The 17,119-nt window shown below is 42.2% G+C and overlaps 2 protein-coding genes and 1 long non-coding RNA gene across 4 annotated transcripts; 2 read left to right on the top strand and 1 right to left on the bottom strand.

Moving 5' to 3' along the window:
* The first annotated feature begins 1,253 nt into the window (after positions 1 to 1,253).
* On the top strand, positions 1,254 to 9,381 carry srrm2 (serine/arginine repetitive matrix 2). Of its 2 annotated transcripts, none has more exons than XM_029160002.3 (14): positions 1,254 to 1,448; positions 2,486 to 2,737; positions 2,955 to 3,050; positions 3,293 to 3,478; positions 3,620 to 3,703; positions 3,786 to 3,851; positions 3,929 to 3,961; positions 4,148 to 4,270; positions 4,409 to 4,547; positions 4,642 to 7,130; positions 7,470 to 8,114; positions 8,235 to 8,309; positions 8,469 to 8,576; positions 8,803 to 9,381. In XM_029160002.3, exons 2-14 carry the CDS (start codon positions 2,490 to 2,492, stop codon positions 8,858 to 8,860), a joined length of 4,350 nt encoding a protein of 1,449 aa, XP_029015835.1. In that variant the 5' UTR covers positions 1,254 to 1,448; positions 2,486 to 2,489; the 3' UTR covers positions 8,861 to 9,381. The 2 variants fall into 2 exon arrangements, with proteins under 2 accessions (XP_029015835.1, XP_029015836.1); XM_029160003.3 differs by having other exon boundaries at positions 8,806 to 9,381.
* LOC129604411 (uncharacterized) lies at positions 9,145 to 11,647 on the bottom strand. Its single transcript, XR_008695238.1, has 2 exons — positions 11,531 to 11,647; positions 9,145 to 10,571 (listed from the first exon to the last, which is right to left on the bottom strand). It is a non-coding gene; the product is annotated as an uncharacterized LOC129604411 (long non-coding RNA).
* Positions 10,940 to 16,979, top strand: si:dkey-16l2.16 (ras-related protein Rab-35). The gene is made up of 7 exons (XM_029160010.3): positions 10,940 to 11,104; positions 12,270 to 13,149; positions 14,594 to 14,644; positions 15,085 to 15,208; positions 15,308 to 15,432; positions 15,608 to 15,732; positions 15,816 to 16,979. The coding sequence occupies exons 2-7, from the start codon at positions 13,095 to 13,097 to the stop codon at positions 15,963 to 15,965; spliced, it is 630 nt and encodes a 209-aa protein (XP_029015843.1). The 5' UTR covers positions 10,940 to 11,104; positions 12,270 to 13,094; the 3' UTR covers positions 15,966 to 16,979.
* The last annotated feature ends 140 nt before the right edge of the window (positions 16,980 to 17,119 follow it).

Genomic DNA, 17,119 nt, shown 5'->3' on the forward strand with positions numbered 1-17,119 from the left:
CAAATAATTCCAACTCTTCTTTTCTTTCCTGAGCAACACAAAGAAATCGAAGGAGATTGTGCGGCATTCTGCTGTCGTCCCACCAATGCACATCCAGGGAATGGACATTGAGACCAATAAACTGGACTGGACTCGTAACACAGATGCACTGTACAGAAAGGGTCTTTTGCGGTCTTTTGGAGTGAGAGGTCCAATAGGGCGTGAAGACCTTCTATGACTCTGTGGTGGCATCAGCCATCCTGTACGGTGTGGTCTGCTGGAGCAGCAGCATCACAGTGAGGGACAGGAAGAGACTGGACAGGATCATCAAGAAGTCCAGCTCTGTCCTGGGCTGTGCTCTGAACACAGTGTAAGAGGTGGGTGAGAGAAGGGTCCTAGGCCGAACTCAAATCTATCTTGGACCAGGACTCTCACCCACTGGAGGACTCACTGTCTGCTCTGGAGAGCAGCATCAGTGACAGACTGATTTACCCTCACTGTGTGAAGGAGAGATATCGTAGATCCTTCCTACCTGCTGCTGTCAGACTGTACAATCAGAACTGTTGACCACGTCCCACTACAGTCACTCACCCACTGCATCAGTGGTTTATATAGCAACCTGCTCTGCACAATATTTGTGTAAATCTGTGAACAATCATGTATATTGTTACCGGTACAAATCTTATACCCATTACTGTGCAATAACCCTGCAATGACCTCATACTCACTCCAACTGTACTACTGTGCCAACACAAACTGTTCTGTAGCTGTACTCTGGCTTATCTGTACTGCTGTTATGAGAAGTAATTTCCCCACTGCGGGACTATTAAAGGTTTTCTTATTCTTATTCTTATTCTTATTCTTATTCTTATTTTATATAATATGCAATAACCCATCTCTTTACATTGTACTCACCTTACCCACCTGTGTATTATTTTACTGTGTTAATTCTTGCTGCTGTATTTTATTTTCTTCTCTGTATAGTGTGAGCGTATAGCATATGACGCAATTTCCCCACTGTGGGACTAAAAAGGTTTTCTTCTTCTTATTCTTTTAATTAATCAAAATGTGATTTTACAAATTTCAGTCTAATTTTAAGTATTTCAGCCACATTACTATTTAACCAAATATTATGAAGTAAAATCCGACTTTATATTTTATAATCAAAATATTTGTTACAATTACAACATTTAAGTAAAAATAGGGCTAAATTGTATTTTCCCAGGATCACCGAACGCATCTTACTTGAACCGTACTTCCGTTACGTATGACGTCACTTGACTTTTCTCTCGTTTCACCAGTGGTATGGTACCAGACTAGACAGCGTAGAGCTAGTTAGCCATATTTCTGTTTTCAACAGTTCTATATTACACGGTTAATGTAAAGTAACGTTCTGTGCGTACTTTTGTGGGACATTGACGACTGATTTATTTTAACATCGTTTTCTCTGCGTTCCGCAGAAGACAGTGGTACGTAGCTAACATACGTTACATTTACGTTAGCAAGCAAGGCTAGGTGTTGTTGTCTACGTTAAGCTAAGTGTGTTGCGTCTCTTATTATTTTATGCTTTTTTAAGTGTCATATTAAAGATTGTACTTGATATAATACATATCCGTCGATCGCATCGCGACATTAAATGACTCCAGAGTTCTAAGTCACTGGTTGCCTTGCCGTTAGTCATCATAAATCGGCAATCTTACGGAGATCGCTAGCAACAGGCCTGTTCTGGCGCACGTGTTAAAGCTTGACAAAAACCTCTATTTAGTGACTTGGTTTATCAATTAAATGTTGTGAGTTATAAGTTATAATCTTATGAGTTATAATCTTGTGAGTAAGCTACACGTGTAGCTTTTACCACTGTCGGCTAACTGTAATAGCCAGCCCGCAGTTAGCGACAAAATGCCGCCTGAAGCTTGGTGTGTTTTGTTTCAGTGATTTTCCGAAATCAACATATAGGGGATCTATTATCATTTTGGCCAAACCATTGAGTCTTTTTCTAAAGGCATACAAATGTCAGGTGTATTATCTTTATTTATTCTTAGTTTATGTTTGCTTCCATTTTAGAATGTGATTTCGAAAACTGTGTGAGCTCATGTAGAACTGTATAGCATTCTTTAAAGCTCCTGGGGTCCACCTCTTTCTCAAGATATGCATCATTTTTATTTATTTATCCTAAAGTGGTTTCTTCCCTATTAAATATATTTAATACTATTAAATACTACTGGCATCAGTGTGAGAGTGAATGAGAAGTAGTGTAAGGCTCTTTGGATAAAAGGCTATATAGTTGTGGTTCGGACCATTTACTATTTAATTAATTCTTCCAAACCATGTCATGTAGCCATCTATTGATAGATTGATCAACTGTATAATTTTTGTTTTTTACACTTAGCTATTGCTGTGAAATACAGAAATATAAAGAATTTTAATTGGTTATTTGTCTACTACATAGTAATAGCACCTTAATCCTGTTCAAGCATTTACTTCCCCCAATATTTTATTTTCACAGAGCCATGTACAATGGAATTGGCCTGACAACTCCGCGGGGCAGCGGTACCAATGGCTATGTGCAGCGCAATCTGTCGAGCCTTCGGGTAAAACGGCCTCGGGACGAGCGTGGTGGTGAGCGGGATGAGAAGGATCGGGAGAGGCTTGAGAGTCAGCTCAATAGACAGCCCAATGCTGAAATCCTGGAACACCAGCGGAAGAGGCAGCTGGAGGTCAAGTGTGCTGAGCTGCAAGATATGATGGAGGATCAGGGGTAAAAAAAAATATTTATTGTTTTTACACACCACCAAATGAGTTGAAATTTAGATCTCATTATCTACAGGTAAACCACTTAATATTTATACACCTTAATATTTATTCACATCTGATCTGTTATTTCAGGTATTATTTAGGCTAAAACGTAGTTACTTTAGCATGAGAATATAATCACATTTTTATTGCAATGTTTTCTTTTCTGTTCGGGTGTTCAGGTATTCTGCAGAGGAGATTGAGGAGAAGGTCAACAGTTTTCGCATGATGCTGCAGGAGAAAGAGGAGCCAGCTCCTGCCACTGCTGAGAAACCAACGTAAGTGCAGCACAATTAAACAACCTAAAAAAGCATGTTTTGTTATACTCAAATGTCATCTAAAATTAAAAAAAAAATGTCAAAATGACTGGTATAAAATACGCAATCAATTTCTCTGTTTTTGGGTATTGATCACTGGATGGCAGTGACTTCACCATACTTCCATTGCTTTGGTCGTTAAATACATATATAATTATTATATAACAATGTTTGTAACAGAGGTTTTCCCTTCTCACTCACAGGGTGACAGAGACTCATGCTCTTGCTGCAGCCAACCAGCAGAAGAATGATCGTCTTCGTGCTGCTTTTGGTATTGCCAGTGACTATGTGGATGGATCTTCCTTCCATGCTGACCGGAAGGAGAAAGAGAAAGAAAAGAGAGAACAGGAACGCCTAGAAAGGGAGAGACTGCAGCAGCAGAAATACACGTGAGTTAGACATTTACAGAGTATAATCGTTTTATTCCCTTATTGGCTAAAATTGTTGGATAAGTCATTCTAATTTTTATTCTGCACATATCCCAGTCTAAATTGTGTAATTAACTCGGTTTATTGCCCTGCCTCTCTCAGGTTGGTGGAAGATTCAGATGAATCTGATTCTCCTCCCAAGAAGCGGAGTCGAAGGAAGAAGAAGAAAAACAAGAATAGAGACAGGTGAGAACATGAACTTGATAAGAACAGTAGAATAATTGACCAACACATGTTTCCTAAAAGTTATTTTATCCGATTCTATCAGCTCAGAGAGTCCTTCTCCCTCACCTCGCAGAGGTAAAAAGAAGTCAAAGAAGAAGCAAAAGAAACGGTATTTCACTAACCATTCTCTTTGCAAAATGACTTTTTCCATCAACTGTAATACTTAGCTTGAAATGTATTTTTCAGTGAGGTTTCTGAAGAGGAGGAAGAGGATGAAAGGTTAGTGTTTTTAGATGATTTTTTTGTGTTTCTCATAGGTGAGATTTATATAGAATCCTTGAAAAAAGTCACCCACATACTCTTCATGCCACATACTATGCACAATAAAATGAGGATGTCTTTTCTTTATGCTAAATGCAGAATTCAGTTTGCGTAAACATATTTTGCTTTTGACCTCTCACCCAGTAAAAGTTCCTCTGATGAGAAGCAGAAAGTGTCAAAGAAGAAAAGAAAAAAGAGCAAAAGCACAAGTCCTCCAAAAGCAAAAGTGGCACGACACAGGAGCGTTTCTTCCAGCTCTGTTCAGAGGTATGAGATATTTAAAGTGCACTATTCTGGATCAACCCCCAAAAATAAAAATATCTCAGACGAGAGTGTTATGTATTTAAAATAGCGTGGTAAGAGATTGTTTGGTCTCAACGTTTCTGTGCCTGTTATATTTTGCAGTCGTTCTCCAGCTCCAATGAAGTCACGTAAACAAGACCAAACTGCTGGAAAACCTAATGAAGGAAGAAGAGGGAGGTCTCCAGAAGGGAGAAGAAGGGGCTATGAAGAGCACAGCCCAACTCATCAGGGACCTGAAAGGGTTAGGCTGCTTGCTAGTTCACATCCATACTAAACAATTTTATTTTAAGGAATTGTGTGAAAGTAACATGAGTCATCTTTATATTGTTATGCAGAAAAGGCCCAATTTTGAGAGAGAAAAAGAACAATGGACTGATAAGAACTCCACTAGCAGGAGGCATGACTCGTCATCCCCTTCTCCACCTCAACTGAGAGATAAAAACAAGAAGAGTTCCAGGAGCATACAGGAAAGTGAGAGAAAAAAACATTCAAGTTGCACAGAAAGAGAAAGGCGTTCCTCAAGTAGAGGTATGGATCAAAGGGGGCGTTCAAGAAGCAAAGAAAATGAAAAGGAAAAAGCCAGGCGCTCCAGAAGCAGAGAAGTTGACAGAAGGCAGCGATCAAGGAGCAAAGAGATGGACAAACAAAAAAGGTGTTCAAGAAGTCAAAATGCGGAAAAAGCGAGGCGCTCTAAAAGTAAAGAGCAGGAGAGAGGAAAGCGATCAAAGAGCAGAGAGATTGTGAGAGGCAGGCGTTCAAGAAGCCAAGAATTTGACAAAGAGAAAGAAAGGCAGTCCAGTAGTAGAGACAGAGAGAAGGGGAGTTATTCAAGGAGCAGAGAAAATAAGGGCAAAGGAAGAAGGGACAGTGTTCCTCGGAGAGATAGAATTGACTCCTCTTTATCTCCCTCTCCTCCACGTAAACAGGTGGCAAGAAAAGAAAGGGGCAGAGATTATGTGCAGGAAAAAGATAAACAGTGTCAAAAGAAAAGACATGACTCTTCATCTCCCTCGCCCTCTCCAGAAAAAGAGAAATCAAAGAGGGAGAGAAGTGAAGAGAGACAGCACCGGAATGAGAGAGATCTACAGTGGAGGTTGACAAATGAAAGAGAAAGTGGAAAGAAACAGAGAGAGATGTCGCCGCATAAACAGAAAAAAGACAGGAAAAGAGATGAATCCCCATCTCATTCTTCCTCACCTGTCTCTTGTTCACCTGTCATGAATGGGGCTCAAATGATGGATGACAAGAGAAGAGAGCGTGAGACCACCAAGGAGAGGGAGAAACATCTAACTTTGCAAAAGGAACAAGACAGAGAGAGACATCAAGAAATTGGAAGAAGGAAGGATATGGTGGTCCAGTCCTCTTCAGAAAGTAGGGATGGATCAAAGCCAACAGAGAGAAACAAGGGTGAAAGGCTAGACAAGGATGACAGAAAAATGAAAGGAAAAAGCCCAACAACAAAGGAGAAATGTCTTGAAAAGGCTGGACAGGCCAAAAAAAGAACACAAAGTAAGAGTAGTAGCAGTAGCAGTAGTAACAGTAGCAGTAGTAGCAGCGGCAGTAGCAGCAGTGACAGTGAGAGTGATAGCTCATCATCCTCTTCTTCATCTTCCTCTTCATCCTCATCCTCAGAGGATGAGGGCAGAGTGAAAAAGGGTGAATCAGAAGAAAGGGAAAAGAGTAACCCAGTGAAAAGTGCATCATCTGCCATTCAGGCTGCAGTTCAAAGGTATGTAGCCAATGGGCAAAAGGAAAGCTCTATGTCTGAGAGTGATGCACCCACAGTTTCCCAGAAAGACAGAGCAGACGAAGGAAGGGAGAGGCCACGGCCATCTCAGAGAGCTCCTGAGAACTACCTGCCTCAAAGAAAAGGTCAGGAACGATATAGCCCCACACAGATGGACAGCCCCAGTCCGCCACCACCTCCTACCAACAAAGTGGATACCAGCAGCAACAGGTACTCTCCTTCTCAAACCAGCACAGAGAAAACAAGGGTGGGTGTAACAACTGAGGAAAGGGAGAAAAGAAGGGAGAATGATATCCCAAGGAGGCATGCACGGTCAAGCCCCTCAGCCAGGAGGTCATACTCACCGCCTGAGAAGTCCACCTCTTCCCCTCCCACCCGTACTCCACCACGGCAGTATCAAGAGCCTCTGGCAAGATCTAGGAGAACTTCTCCTCCAGCATGGTCAGATCGGGACAGAGATAGACAGCGGGAGAAGGAGCGAGGAGACAGAGAACGCCAGATGGCTGCCAGAAGGAGTCGATCCAGATCCGGACCCACAAGGCAACATGGCAGGTCTTCATCCAGGAGCCCAAGATGGCGCAGCAGGTCCAGATCTAAAGGCCCAAAACAGCGCAGCACGTCCAGGTCTAGGGGCCTTAGGCAGCGCAGCAGGTCCAGGTCTAGGGGTCCGAGGCAGCGCAGCACGTCCAGGTCTAGGGGTCCGAGGCAGCGCAGCACGTCCAGGTCTAGGGGTCCGAGGCAGCGCAGCACGTCCAGGTCTAGGGGCCAGAGGCAGCGCAGCACGTCCAGGTCTAGGGGCCAGAGGCAGCGCAGCACATCCAGGTCTAGGGGTCCGAGGCAGCGCAGCACGTCTAGGGGCCCGAGGCAACGCAGTACATCCAGATCTCGGGTCCCAAGGCAGCGCAGCACGTCCAGGTCTAGGGCTCTGAGGCAACGCAGCACATCTAGGGGCCCGAGGCAACGCAGTACGTCCAGATCTCGGGCCCAAAGGCAGTGCAGCCCGTCCAGGTCCAAGGGCCCATGGCAGCGCCGCAGGTCCAGGTCTAGAAGCCCAAGAAGACAGAGCCCCCTCAGCAGGTTAGACAAGAAACAGTGTTTTGGATCATTACTACACTTTAAAGGAAATGTTTGTTCTCAGACCGTTTTGTTTCATTTATAGAACAACTTGTTTTCTTCAGGGTGATTAGGGATGGAAGGATTTGACTGAACTTTGCTTTCAGTTCTCCCTAAATTTGAGCATAGTACAGAAGTATAATTTTAATTGAAAATTTATGTACATACAAGTGTATTTATTAGGTGTGGCCCTTAAAATTACACCAATATAATATATTTTTCTTTAGAATTGCCTTTTCTCAAGCTTTTAATGGCAGCCAAGTTTAAATATGTAACCCAATAACCAACTTTTTAAATCCCTAGGTCCCATCACTCTCCCTCTCCACAGCAGCAAAGATGGAACAGTAGATCCCTCTCTAGAGAAAGACAACTGGACAAGACAAGAGCTAGAGAGGTACAACAAGGGAGACCAGGGAACAAGGAGGATCCTTACCCTAAAAATGCTCCCCAACGTAGCAGGTCATCCTCATCCTCAAGCTCCTCATCGTCTTCTTCATCCTCAACTTCACCTTTGCACCAGAGGAAAGAAATAAAAGCAACAACAGAGCGTGAGATGACAAAAGATCATGAGGACAAGCAGAGAGTAGAAAGACAGCAGAAAAGTCATTCCTCATCCTTACAGGGTCCTTTCAAAGATGTATCTCATGATCCTGCTTTAGGTAGAAACGTGTCTCAGTCTGACATTAGGCGCTCTGATGTGACCTACAATAGGTCTCCAGTTGGTAGCCAATCAGATAGCTCAAGTAAGAAACAGTCACTACCAGCTGCCTCTCAACCATTGAATAAAACAATCAGAAATGAAAGTGCTGTAAACAAGGAGACAAATGCAAAGAAAAAATCCATCAGGAGCAGCAGCTCCAGTTCTTCATCCTCCTCGTCCTCGTCGTCTGAGTCTTCTGAGTCGTCCTCCTCAGACAGTTCTGACTCTGAGGTGGAGCAAGGAAAAGGGTAAGCGTTACAGAAATTAACATGAATGAAAATGTTGTGCTTCTTTTTCTTGATCAAATAGTTGTAATTATTAATCACACTAGCTAATATTTATTCTTTAATATGTTTTAATTTTACCAGGAAAACAACTCAAGCTCAAAGTTCCCCTTCATCATCCTCATCTTCTGACACTGAGAAGGAAGCAAAAAAAAACAGGTAAGAACAGAAAACATTCTAAACAGTGAATGTCAGGCTGTGAATTACTGGCATTTTCTTAGTTTCTAGAACTTTGTACTGACCAAATCCCCAAACTGAGGCAACTTTGAATTATACTGTGGTGTCATCTTTCTTTTCTACTAATTGTTTTTCTCATAGCCCTGCCAGACCAATGAGAGTGCCAGCTGATTCCCTGAGAGATTCTCGTTCATTGAGTTATTCTCCTCCAAGACACATGAGAGGAGCTCCGTTGTCACCAAGCCACAGGTCTGTACCTACCACAAAATAATTAAATGTGAAAAATACTTTAAATTGAAAAAACTGAGACAACAATGATGCCAGACAATGAGAAAGGGATTTTTTTATCCTGGAATAATCTCTATAAATCTTTTTTTCTTTGTATTTACTTCAGTCGAAAATTAATGCAATCCAATGTCTTCAAATGTCTTTGAATATGTATAAATGACTGTTTTATCTTCTTTTTTTTTTACAGAAGGAATGACCATAGGCAGTCCCCAAGCCGCTCATCAAGCAGCAAAAAAAGGAAATGAGCTGACAATTACTGCTTCTGTATTGGTTCGCTGTTGAACTTCATCTGGTTTGTACAATATGAACCTAAAAGCCAGCGGACAATAAATGCACATCTGTGAATGTCTGGAGAGTCATTTCAGTTTTGAGTCATCACACAAAACACTGATGTGTTGGTGTGGTTTTTTAAAGCTGTGATAGCGTTAGGCTGGCTTGTACATTTTTTAATGAGATAAATAAATCGTACACTTTTCCCACACAGTTAAAATTGCCCTAACAATGCCCTCTGTACTTGTATTGTTTGTTGCGTTCTGCCTGTAGATATGATCTGTTTTTTGGTTATTATGTAACAGATGTGATTTCAATATAATGTGATCAGAAAATTAAACTTTGTTTTTTCTTTGTTGGGAATGGTTAATAATAAAAGGCAATTATACATTTTATTTGTCTGGAATTTGCTTTGGTAAATTAAACCACCAAGGATGTGTCTGATTTTGTTCTTCCTATTGTCAACATTCTATTAAATAAACACTGTGTATCCTGATGATGGGTATTTTGTATGTTTGTGTGTTACCTGCTACACATACAATACTACTATATTTTATGGAGTGGTTTGAATCATGTTTGTGCATAATGCATTAAGTTTTGTCCAGCTATGTGGTCAGGGGCTCAATGCCTCTGGTAGGGTCTCCCGAGGCAAACAGGTAAACTAGGTGATAGGCCAGACAAAGAGAGGTTCACAAAACCCTTACGGACAATGTAATGACAAGAACTGAGACGTAGCCCAGTATGGCGCAGGTGTGGCCCTACCCTGGAGCCAGGCCCACGTCATGGGGAGAAGGAGCCTGAGCTTGTGCAGGAGGTTGAGCGCTACCAGCTAAAAATGGTCAGGTGCTCTGGGGACTTCATCATTTTTCTTGAGGATTTCAACACCTACGTGGGCAATGAAGGTGACACCTGGAGAGGTGTGATTGGGCGGAATGGCCTCCTGGATCTGAACCCAAGTGCTGTTATGTTCACAGGGATCTTCAACTCACCTCCAGGAGAGTCTCAACCAGATATTGAGGGAGGGTGGAGACATTGAGTCAGAGTGGACCATGTTCTCCACCTCTATTGACAATGTGGCCGTTCGTGCTGGACCACAAGGTCTCTAGTGCCTAGCGTGGAGGTAAACCCCCACCCATTGAAGTTGAAGAAGGATTCCTATCAGGCCTGGATGACTTGTGGGACTCCTGAGACAGCTAATGTGTACTGACAGGCCAAGTGTGCTGCAGCTGTGCTGTTGTGGAGGCAAAACCTTGGGCATGGGAGGAGGAGGACTGTCATTTGGCCTCAAAGAGATTCTGGCAAACTGTTTGACACCTCAGGAAGGGGATGCAGTTCCGCACCAACACTTTTCAGTTGAGGCGATGGCTGTTGACCTTGAATGTCCTTTCGGCTGGCCTGGGAACGCCTTGGGGTCCTGCTAAAAGATGTGGAGGAAGTGTTTGGGGAGAGGGGTGCTTTTCAGTGTGGCATTTGCATGTTCTCCCCAGGTTCTCCCCGGGTTCTCTCCGGGTTCCTCCCGTGGTCCAAAAACATGCATTAGGTTCATTCATCATAAAATTGAGCGTGTGTGAATGTTTGTCTGTCTGTATGTGTTGCCCTGCGAGGGACTGGCTGGTGACCTGTCCAGGGTGTACCCCACCTCTTGCCCATAGATGGCTAGGATAGGCTCCAGTACCCCGTGTGACCCTGCATGAGAACAAGCAGTAGAAGATGGATGGATGTTATCTTACATATTGGAATATTTTCTCATTCAATGTGAGATATACGTTTTGGAGGTACTTATTATTTATTTGTTTTTGTTTGTGTTTGACTTACTACTTTTTTTCTGTTTTTAACTTTGTGCCTGTACCTCTGTTCAGTAACAATATGAGAGGTGAATGCATGCTTTTCATTTGCCTTAGAAATACTGATATTTGCGAGTTAGGTAGCCTAAAGATCAGACAATATTCATAACCAATTTAAAATTTAGTATATTGCTAATTTTGACGTAACATTGCATTAGCAAACCGTTCCGCACTAGGTTTGGATATTTCCTACATGACGTGAACGCCGCACTGGGGTGATGAGAGTGGGTCATCAACTGCAGTCAGGTGTGGTCGGCAGGGAGACGTTGCGACTGGGTCGTTGATCCAGTCGGCGCAATTGGGACACGAGCAACGTCTGGAGCGGTTCTGCTTAGATGACCCACTGCCTCGAGTACGCGACACGACGCGACACCGGTAAGTCTTCACATAGCGACTACTTTCGAGTGTCTCCGAAGAAGTTTCCCGACGTGCTGGTCGTCCCGAGGCAACCAGTGACAGGCCAGCTTCGGGCCTCGAGCCCGTCATTCCAGACTAAATATAAAAAAGCTGGGAATGTGGAAGTATTAATGCCGATCGCAGACAGTTAACGCGTCAGCAGACACAAGTTAGAAGATTTCCATTGCCTGTTGTCTGTTTTTCATTTCGGGTTCAGTAGCCGGAGAAGACAGATTAGTTTGAATAACTATTGCACTACCTCCCAACACACGCTGCTGGTGGCTAACTAGCTTAGTGCACAGCCGTTGGAAGTAGCGGTGGTTGCTTGACATAAAGTCAGAATGTAATTTTGCCTCGTGGGCCGAACCTAAGATCAACTATTTAAGGTTACTGATGTGCACTTACGTAAAATGTTTAGTAGTTATTCCCCGTGTGAATGTGTCGTGACTGTGCGAGTCGCAGACCCGTGAACACACCGCCGTACCTGCGCGACTCCAGTCAGCGCAGGACAAGTTGTTTCTGCACCAGGTGTTTATTTGAGACATATAAGACAGACTGCTTTTAAAATCTCAGCAAATCGGGCCAATCCTTGTGCCGCAAGCGTAACGTCCTACTCTGTGTGATGTCAAGTGGGTCATCTACAGAGTCACACAATGACGAATAACGTTTGAACCTTTATAATGTTTAAATAGTCTGTTATAATTTGACCCTGGCGTGTTCTCCTGCTCTAGACTGGAGCAGATTTTTATAATAATCTCCATGATTCTCTTGCAACTGTGTCTGTATTTGTATGATACAACCTATCACCTAGTGCTTGCATCAACAGTACACAGGCTCCTATTAGAAATGTCCCATTAAATAGTTTCAAAGGCAGTGGCAGTCCTTCCTGTTTTGATGGAAACCTGTCCCAGCATGAACTAGCTGCCCCCCCCCTTTTTTACCTTGTACCAGCCAGGAAGTGGGTCATCCAGGAGCCTTTGTTGCTACCTTGTTTACCTGTTAACCTAGCTTTAAGTTGTAAGGAGGGGGGGGAGTTAAAGCAGGATGAGGAAGTTATGTTTAGATCGTAAGTAGGAACACACCGTGCATATAGCTACATATATGATGGTCCAACCTCTTTGCTCTTTTCTTTTTCTGTGTTTAGGCTAAAGGAGCAAGAATCAAGACCCCGGCCCCCTCTGCTTTGTGTGGGAACATTTGAGATGAAGTGGAATTAAGGGATCACCTCAAATAAACCTCATCTTACAAAACCACTACTGAACTGCTGTGAAAAAGAGGAACAGCTTCATTTCTCATTTGTTTCCAGTAAGGGATGGTGTTAATGTGCGAGCAGTGGAGGACTTCATCGCCATAACTTGAATTAACGGGATTTACAATTAAAGTCTTTCATCTGTTTGACTGTCGTAGCAATTCACACAAAATGCCAGACAATAAACGCAGGCAGTCTTAGGTGTGTGACTGTCAATATTTAAATGCCCAGACCAGTGAAGTCATTACAATCAACACAGGATCCAAAGGAGAAAAGAGGGAGAGTCCACACTGGACGGTTGGATGGTGACGGCAAGAATCAGTGAGTTGGAAATCCCCAGCAGGAGTTTCACTTTGCGGAACTGGAACCAAGGTGGATCCACGCGGCCACTCGAACCTGTCAAGTATGAGTCATAAACGTGGAGCACTTCGAAAATGCTCCGCAGTGTGCAGTCTCCTGTGGCTTCACTATGAAACCAAATGGCATAATGTGAACATCTGAACTGAAACTCAAGTATAAGCCAGGTCTAAAAGGGCAGAAGTAGAACTGGAAATGTCTGATCATTGGCATGGGAATGCCTGTGACTTTTGGACAAACTGTTGTGCTACTCTGAGCTGGTAGCGTTGGGAGCCGGGACAAACCGAAACACGAGGTAGAGAAGGAAAATCGCTGCCTTCTATGAAAGAGAATTTACTTTGAAATTCAGTGAAAAGCCTCCAAATGGCAGGAAAAGACTACAATCATCTCTTCAAGCTGCTCATCATTGGAGACTCCAGTTAGTATATTTTAATGCACATTACATTCAACACATGTTGGAGGATTTGTAGATCAACCAATGGCCTCAAACATCAGCATTTACATTGAGCCCTTGATAGATAGGACTCAGTGATTATCTCATGATGTCCAGGTGAAAGGTTAGTGTTAGTGTGCTGCTATTACCCACAGTTAAACATTTATGTTTATTATGTTAAGTCAAGTTTTGTGATCACCCTGAAGACTTGTGTCAACCATCATCCTTTTATTGTGCTGTTCCTCAGTATCTGAAAATGAATGAGCGAGCATTTAACCGTATCCAGTAAATTCAGGCTTGCTTGTATACCATCAGATGTTTGCTTTGTTTAAATAGCTTCGGTTTGATGTTACTGGGGAAGTGAGTTAGAAAAGCTGATTTATAGCTGTGCTTTATTGGTTCTCATAGTAGTGAAGGTGACTATGCAGTCACTAGTAAAAAGCCTGACCCCACTGCTACAAAGCTGCGTGTGAGAGGGAGCCTTTTGAGGAAGAAGCATCCCACAGTGGTTCAGACTAGTTTCAGCTGTAAGTCAATTATTGTTTTTTTTTTTTCAAACCTGCTTCACAGGTGGTCTATTGGAGTTTGGAATCCAGCCTTTTGGATCTGTTTAAGTCAAAGTCACAGCTGTTAGAATTAAGGCTGACAACAGATTCTTTTGATACCCCGGGTCTGAGTGTAGTTGGACAAGCATGAAAGAGACCCATTGAAACCCTGAGTCAATTGAGATGGCCTTCGCCCCTGCAGCAAGTTATTTTTACGCAGTGATTAGATTTCCTTGTATCACTGTAACAGTTGGCTACAGTGGAGACATATTTAGAACTTGCACTTGTCCATCATTCTGTAAACGCTTTCTGTAAAAGATTCACCTTTGACATTTGTTCAAGGAAGAATCACCAGTCAATCATCGCATTAATTTGCATTTGACTTGTGTTTTTTCTCCAGTTTATTGTAGCAAGCTGACATCCAGTGACATTATCATCAGAAACATTTGTTTCTTTTAGACGAAATGTTTATATTATTACTTTCTATATAATGAATTCATCGGATAGAAGCACCTTTTTTCTTTTCCTGCCCATTATTTGTTGTATGTTCCAAACATAAAAGCTCACCTAGGAGACTGTTTTTGTGTAGATAAAATATTTTTTTAAATTCCTGGAAGTAATTGCAAGATTTCCTGCTTCACTCTTGTTTGACGAGTCTTTATCTGACATGTTGCCACTGGTTGAGTTTGGCCTTTTTTTTTTTTTATTTAATCAAATATTTCAGCTCCTGCTCCTAGCGTACTTTCACTTTTGTTTTCCCACCATTTTATGAGGAAGTGCTCTTGGCTTTACGAGCTGGCCTGTCTGCTACTCCTTGCCAATACTTATCACCCCAAACTGAGCTGCGTTGTAATGTTGTCCCTCTGATCTTTGTCTCCCCTCAGATGTGGGAAAAAGCAGCCTTTTGCTCCGCTTTGCAGACAACTCCTTCTCTGGTAGGTCAACGCAGCTGTGTGTATATGACAGGCATGATAGCCTCCACACATTAAGAAAGAGTTCAAACTGAAGCACGTTAAGAAAATATAAAACACTGGAAATTATATTACTAATGAAATTGCTAAGTCAGAGGGAGGTTGGTTTTAATAAAATTTTAATAAAAGTTTTAAATGTATAATAAATTGGATCGTAGCAGATCTGAATGTTGGGCATCTACCTGTACAACTTCAGGATTTTGTTATAAAAGCAGCTGACCTCTGCTACAACAAAGCTTTGAACAAAGCAAACTAATCAAAAACAGAAATTTGACTAACTTACTTTATCTACATCGTTCTTTGCCCCCAAATAAACTGTATGATCATCAGGTGGTAAACAAAATGGTAACAACCCTTGTTTGTCTTTCCTTGCTGCTGTTTGCTAATGGTGCGTTCTTCTGCAGGCAGCTACATCACCACCATCGGCGTTGACTTTAAAATCCGCACAGTAGACATTGATGGAGAGCGAGTCAAGCTGCAGATATGGGACACGGCAGGGCAGGAGAGATTCAGAACCATCACATCAACGTAATCTTTCCCAGATACACGGATATGCTGTGTAAACCTTCCTTCTTGTTGCAGTCAGGTGATGTATTAATTGTGCATAATTATTTTCTTTCTTTCCAGATACTACAGGAACACCCACGGAGTCATTATTGTTTACGATGTGACAAACCCTGAGTCCTTTGTAAATGTTAAAAGGTGGTTAAATGAAATCTCCCAGAACTGTGACAGTGTCTGCAAGGTCCTGGGTGAGTCAGCTGTTCCTTTTGAGTGTGTCATAACGCTGAATAATCAGTACTTACACATTTGGTCCAGTGTCTAAAACTAGCCAGTGTGTCGTATTATTGATTTATTCAGTCTTCTAGTCAAAACAAGCCCTTTGAAATCGATATGTAAATTTAGTTTTTCTGTTCTGCTTCACAGTTGGAAACAAGAATGATGACCCTGCCAGGAAACAGGTGGACACTCAGGACGCTGTGCGTTTTGGAGAGTCGGTCGGTGTTCGGGTCTTTGAGACCAGTGCCAAAGAAAACATAAATGTAGAAGAGGTGACTTAAAGACCTTTATTCAAACTACGTTGATGCCACTTTTCCTAAGTATTTTAAAATTCTGACAAACTCTATCCCCCCAGATGTTCATGGCCTTCACCCGCTTGGTGCTCCGGGCCAAGAAGCAGAGCCAGAACCGAGCCGAAAGAGAAAGGGAGCGGGAGAAGGACACTGTCAACATCAACGCTCAGAGAGACCGCGACCGCAGGAAGAAAGGGAAGAAATGCTGCTGAGACAAAGACGCCAAAGCCACTTGTCACTCATCGCTTGCACAGAAAGCATTTAAATCAGCTTGGGATCGTGCCTTAGGAGATAAGTGTATTGTTTCAAACTGCAGATATGAATGTTACAAACTGTGCCGTTCACTCTTTACTATGCCAAGTTAGTAAACAAATCTACAGGTCGTAATGGGCCAAGGGATTTGCAGTCTGTCAGGACTGACTGGACGTAGCGGGCCTGGAGGTCACATGACATGTCAATGGACCATTCTAGTGCACTTTTAGGTTGTTTTTTTTGTCTTAATGTCTGTTTAAATTTAATCTAAACTTTATCTAAACTGAGCTTGCGTTTCAGTATGTGTTCTATTAATTAAGATGGAGTTGAGTAGATTTGTTCAACAATCCAGAGTATAAATTAGTCTCCAACTAACAGCTGTAAACACAATCCGCTCAGTTGTTGATTTATTGATATAATATAAAAAAAATACTTAAAAGGGCCCAAAGTGTTGCCATTTACCTTCTTGTCACAACCCAACAACTACATCAAATAAACAGATGTTCTTTTTTTGATTATTCTTTGAGCATCTGTAATCCAACTCAAATCTAACTGCAAGGTGATCTTCATATCTTCTAATAAAATAAATAAGAATGTCTGTTGCCTGTGGTCTTCTACTGTAGCTTATAAAGTGACTGTGGCAAATGGGTTAAAACTGGCATAGTCCTTTAACTTTGCACTAGTAACTATTGTGTGCTCATGTGTTTTCCCCTAATACACAAGTATTTGACCACTAAAGGGAAACTGGCTGCAGTTGCTATTAAGTCATAACTTTGTCCAACTAACCAAATGTGATGAGTGCCGTCCAGCTTGTTTGCCTTATGTCAGGTATAATGAGGCCACTGATTCTTGATTCTAGTATGTATAATCTTACACATACAAGCCCAAAATGTGTCGAGTTGTTGGATGTTTGTTTCCTTAATGTAACCGTTACCTAGCGAATGTGTCCAACTACCAATAAAGCAATAAATCTACATAGTGTCTTGGCTTCTTGTATAGGACAGTGATCAGGTGGAAACATGATAAATATATAATTGTGCTGTTTAATGATAAACTACATATGGTTTAGGTTCAGTTACATTATCCTATTTGGTAACATTCCTTTGTGTGATGC

The sequence above is a fragment of the Betta splendens genome, chromosome 8 (genome assembly GCF_900634795.4).
Source record: "Betta splendens chromosome 8, fBetSpl5.4, whole genome shotgun sequence".
NCBI classification, from domain to species: domain Eukaryota; kingdom Metazoa; phylum Chordata; class Actinopteri; order Anabantiformes; family Osphronemidae; genus Betta; species Betta splendens.

What these genes read in the sequence shown, in the direction of transcription:
- srrm2 (XM_029160002.3), top strand. Translation starts at nt 2,490, where the DNA reads ATGTACAATGGAATTGGCCTGACAACTCCGCGGGGCAGCGGTACCAAT. An exon ending in GATATGATGGAGGATCAGGG is followed by an intron (nt 2,738 to 2,954) that starts GTAAAAAAAAAT and finishes TCGGGTGTTCAG; the next exon opens with GTATTCTGCAGAGGAGATTG. An exon ending in CTCATCAGGGACCTGAAAGG is followed by an intron (nt 4,548 to 4,641) that starts GTTAGGCTGCTT and finishes ATTGTTATGCAG; the next exon opens with AAAAGGCCCAATTTTGAGAG.
- si:dkey-16l2.16 (XM_029160010.3), top strand. Translation starts at nt 13,095, where the DNA reads ATGGCAGGAAAAGACTACAATCATCTCTTCAAGCTGCTCATCATTGGA. An exon ending in TGCAGACAACTCCTTCTCTG is followed by an intron (nt 14,645 to 15,084) that starts GTAGGTCAACGC and finishes GTTCTTCTGCAG; the next exon opens with GCAGCTACATCACCACCATC. An exon ending in AAAACATAAATGTAGAAGAG is followed by an intron (nt 15,733 to 15,815) that starts GTGACTTAAAGA and finishes CTATCCCCCCAG; the next exon opens with ATGTTCATGGCCTTCACCCG.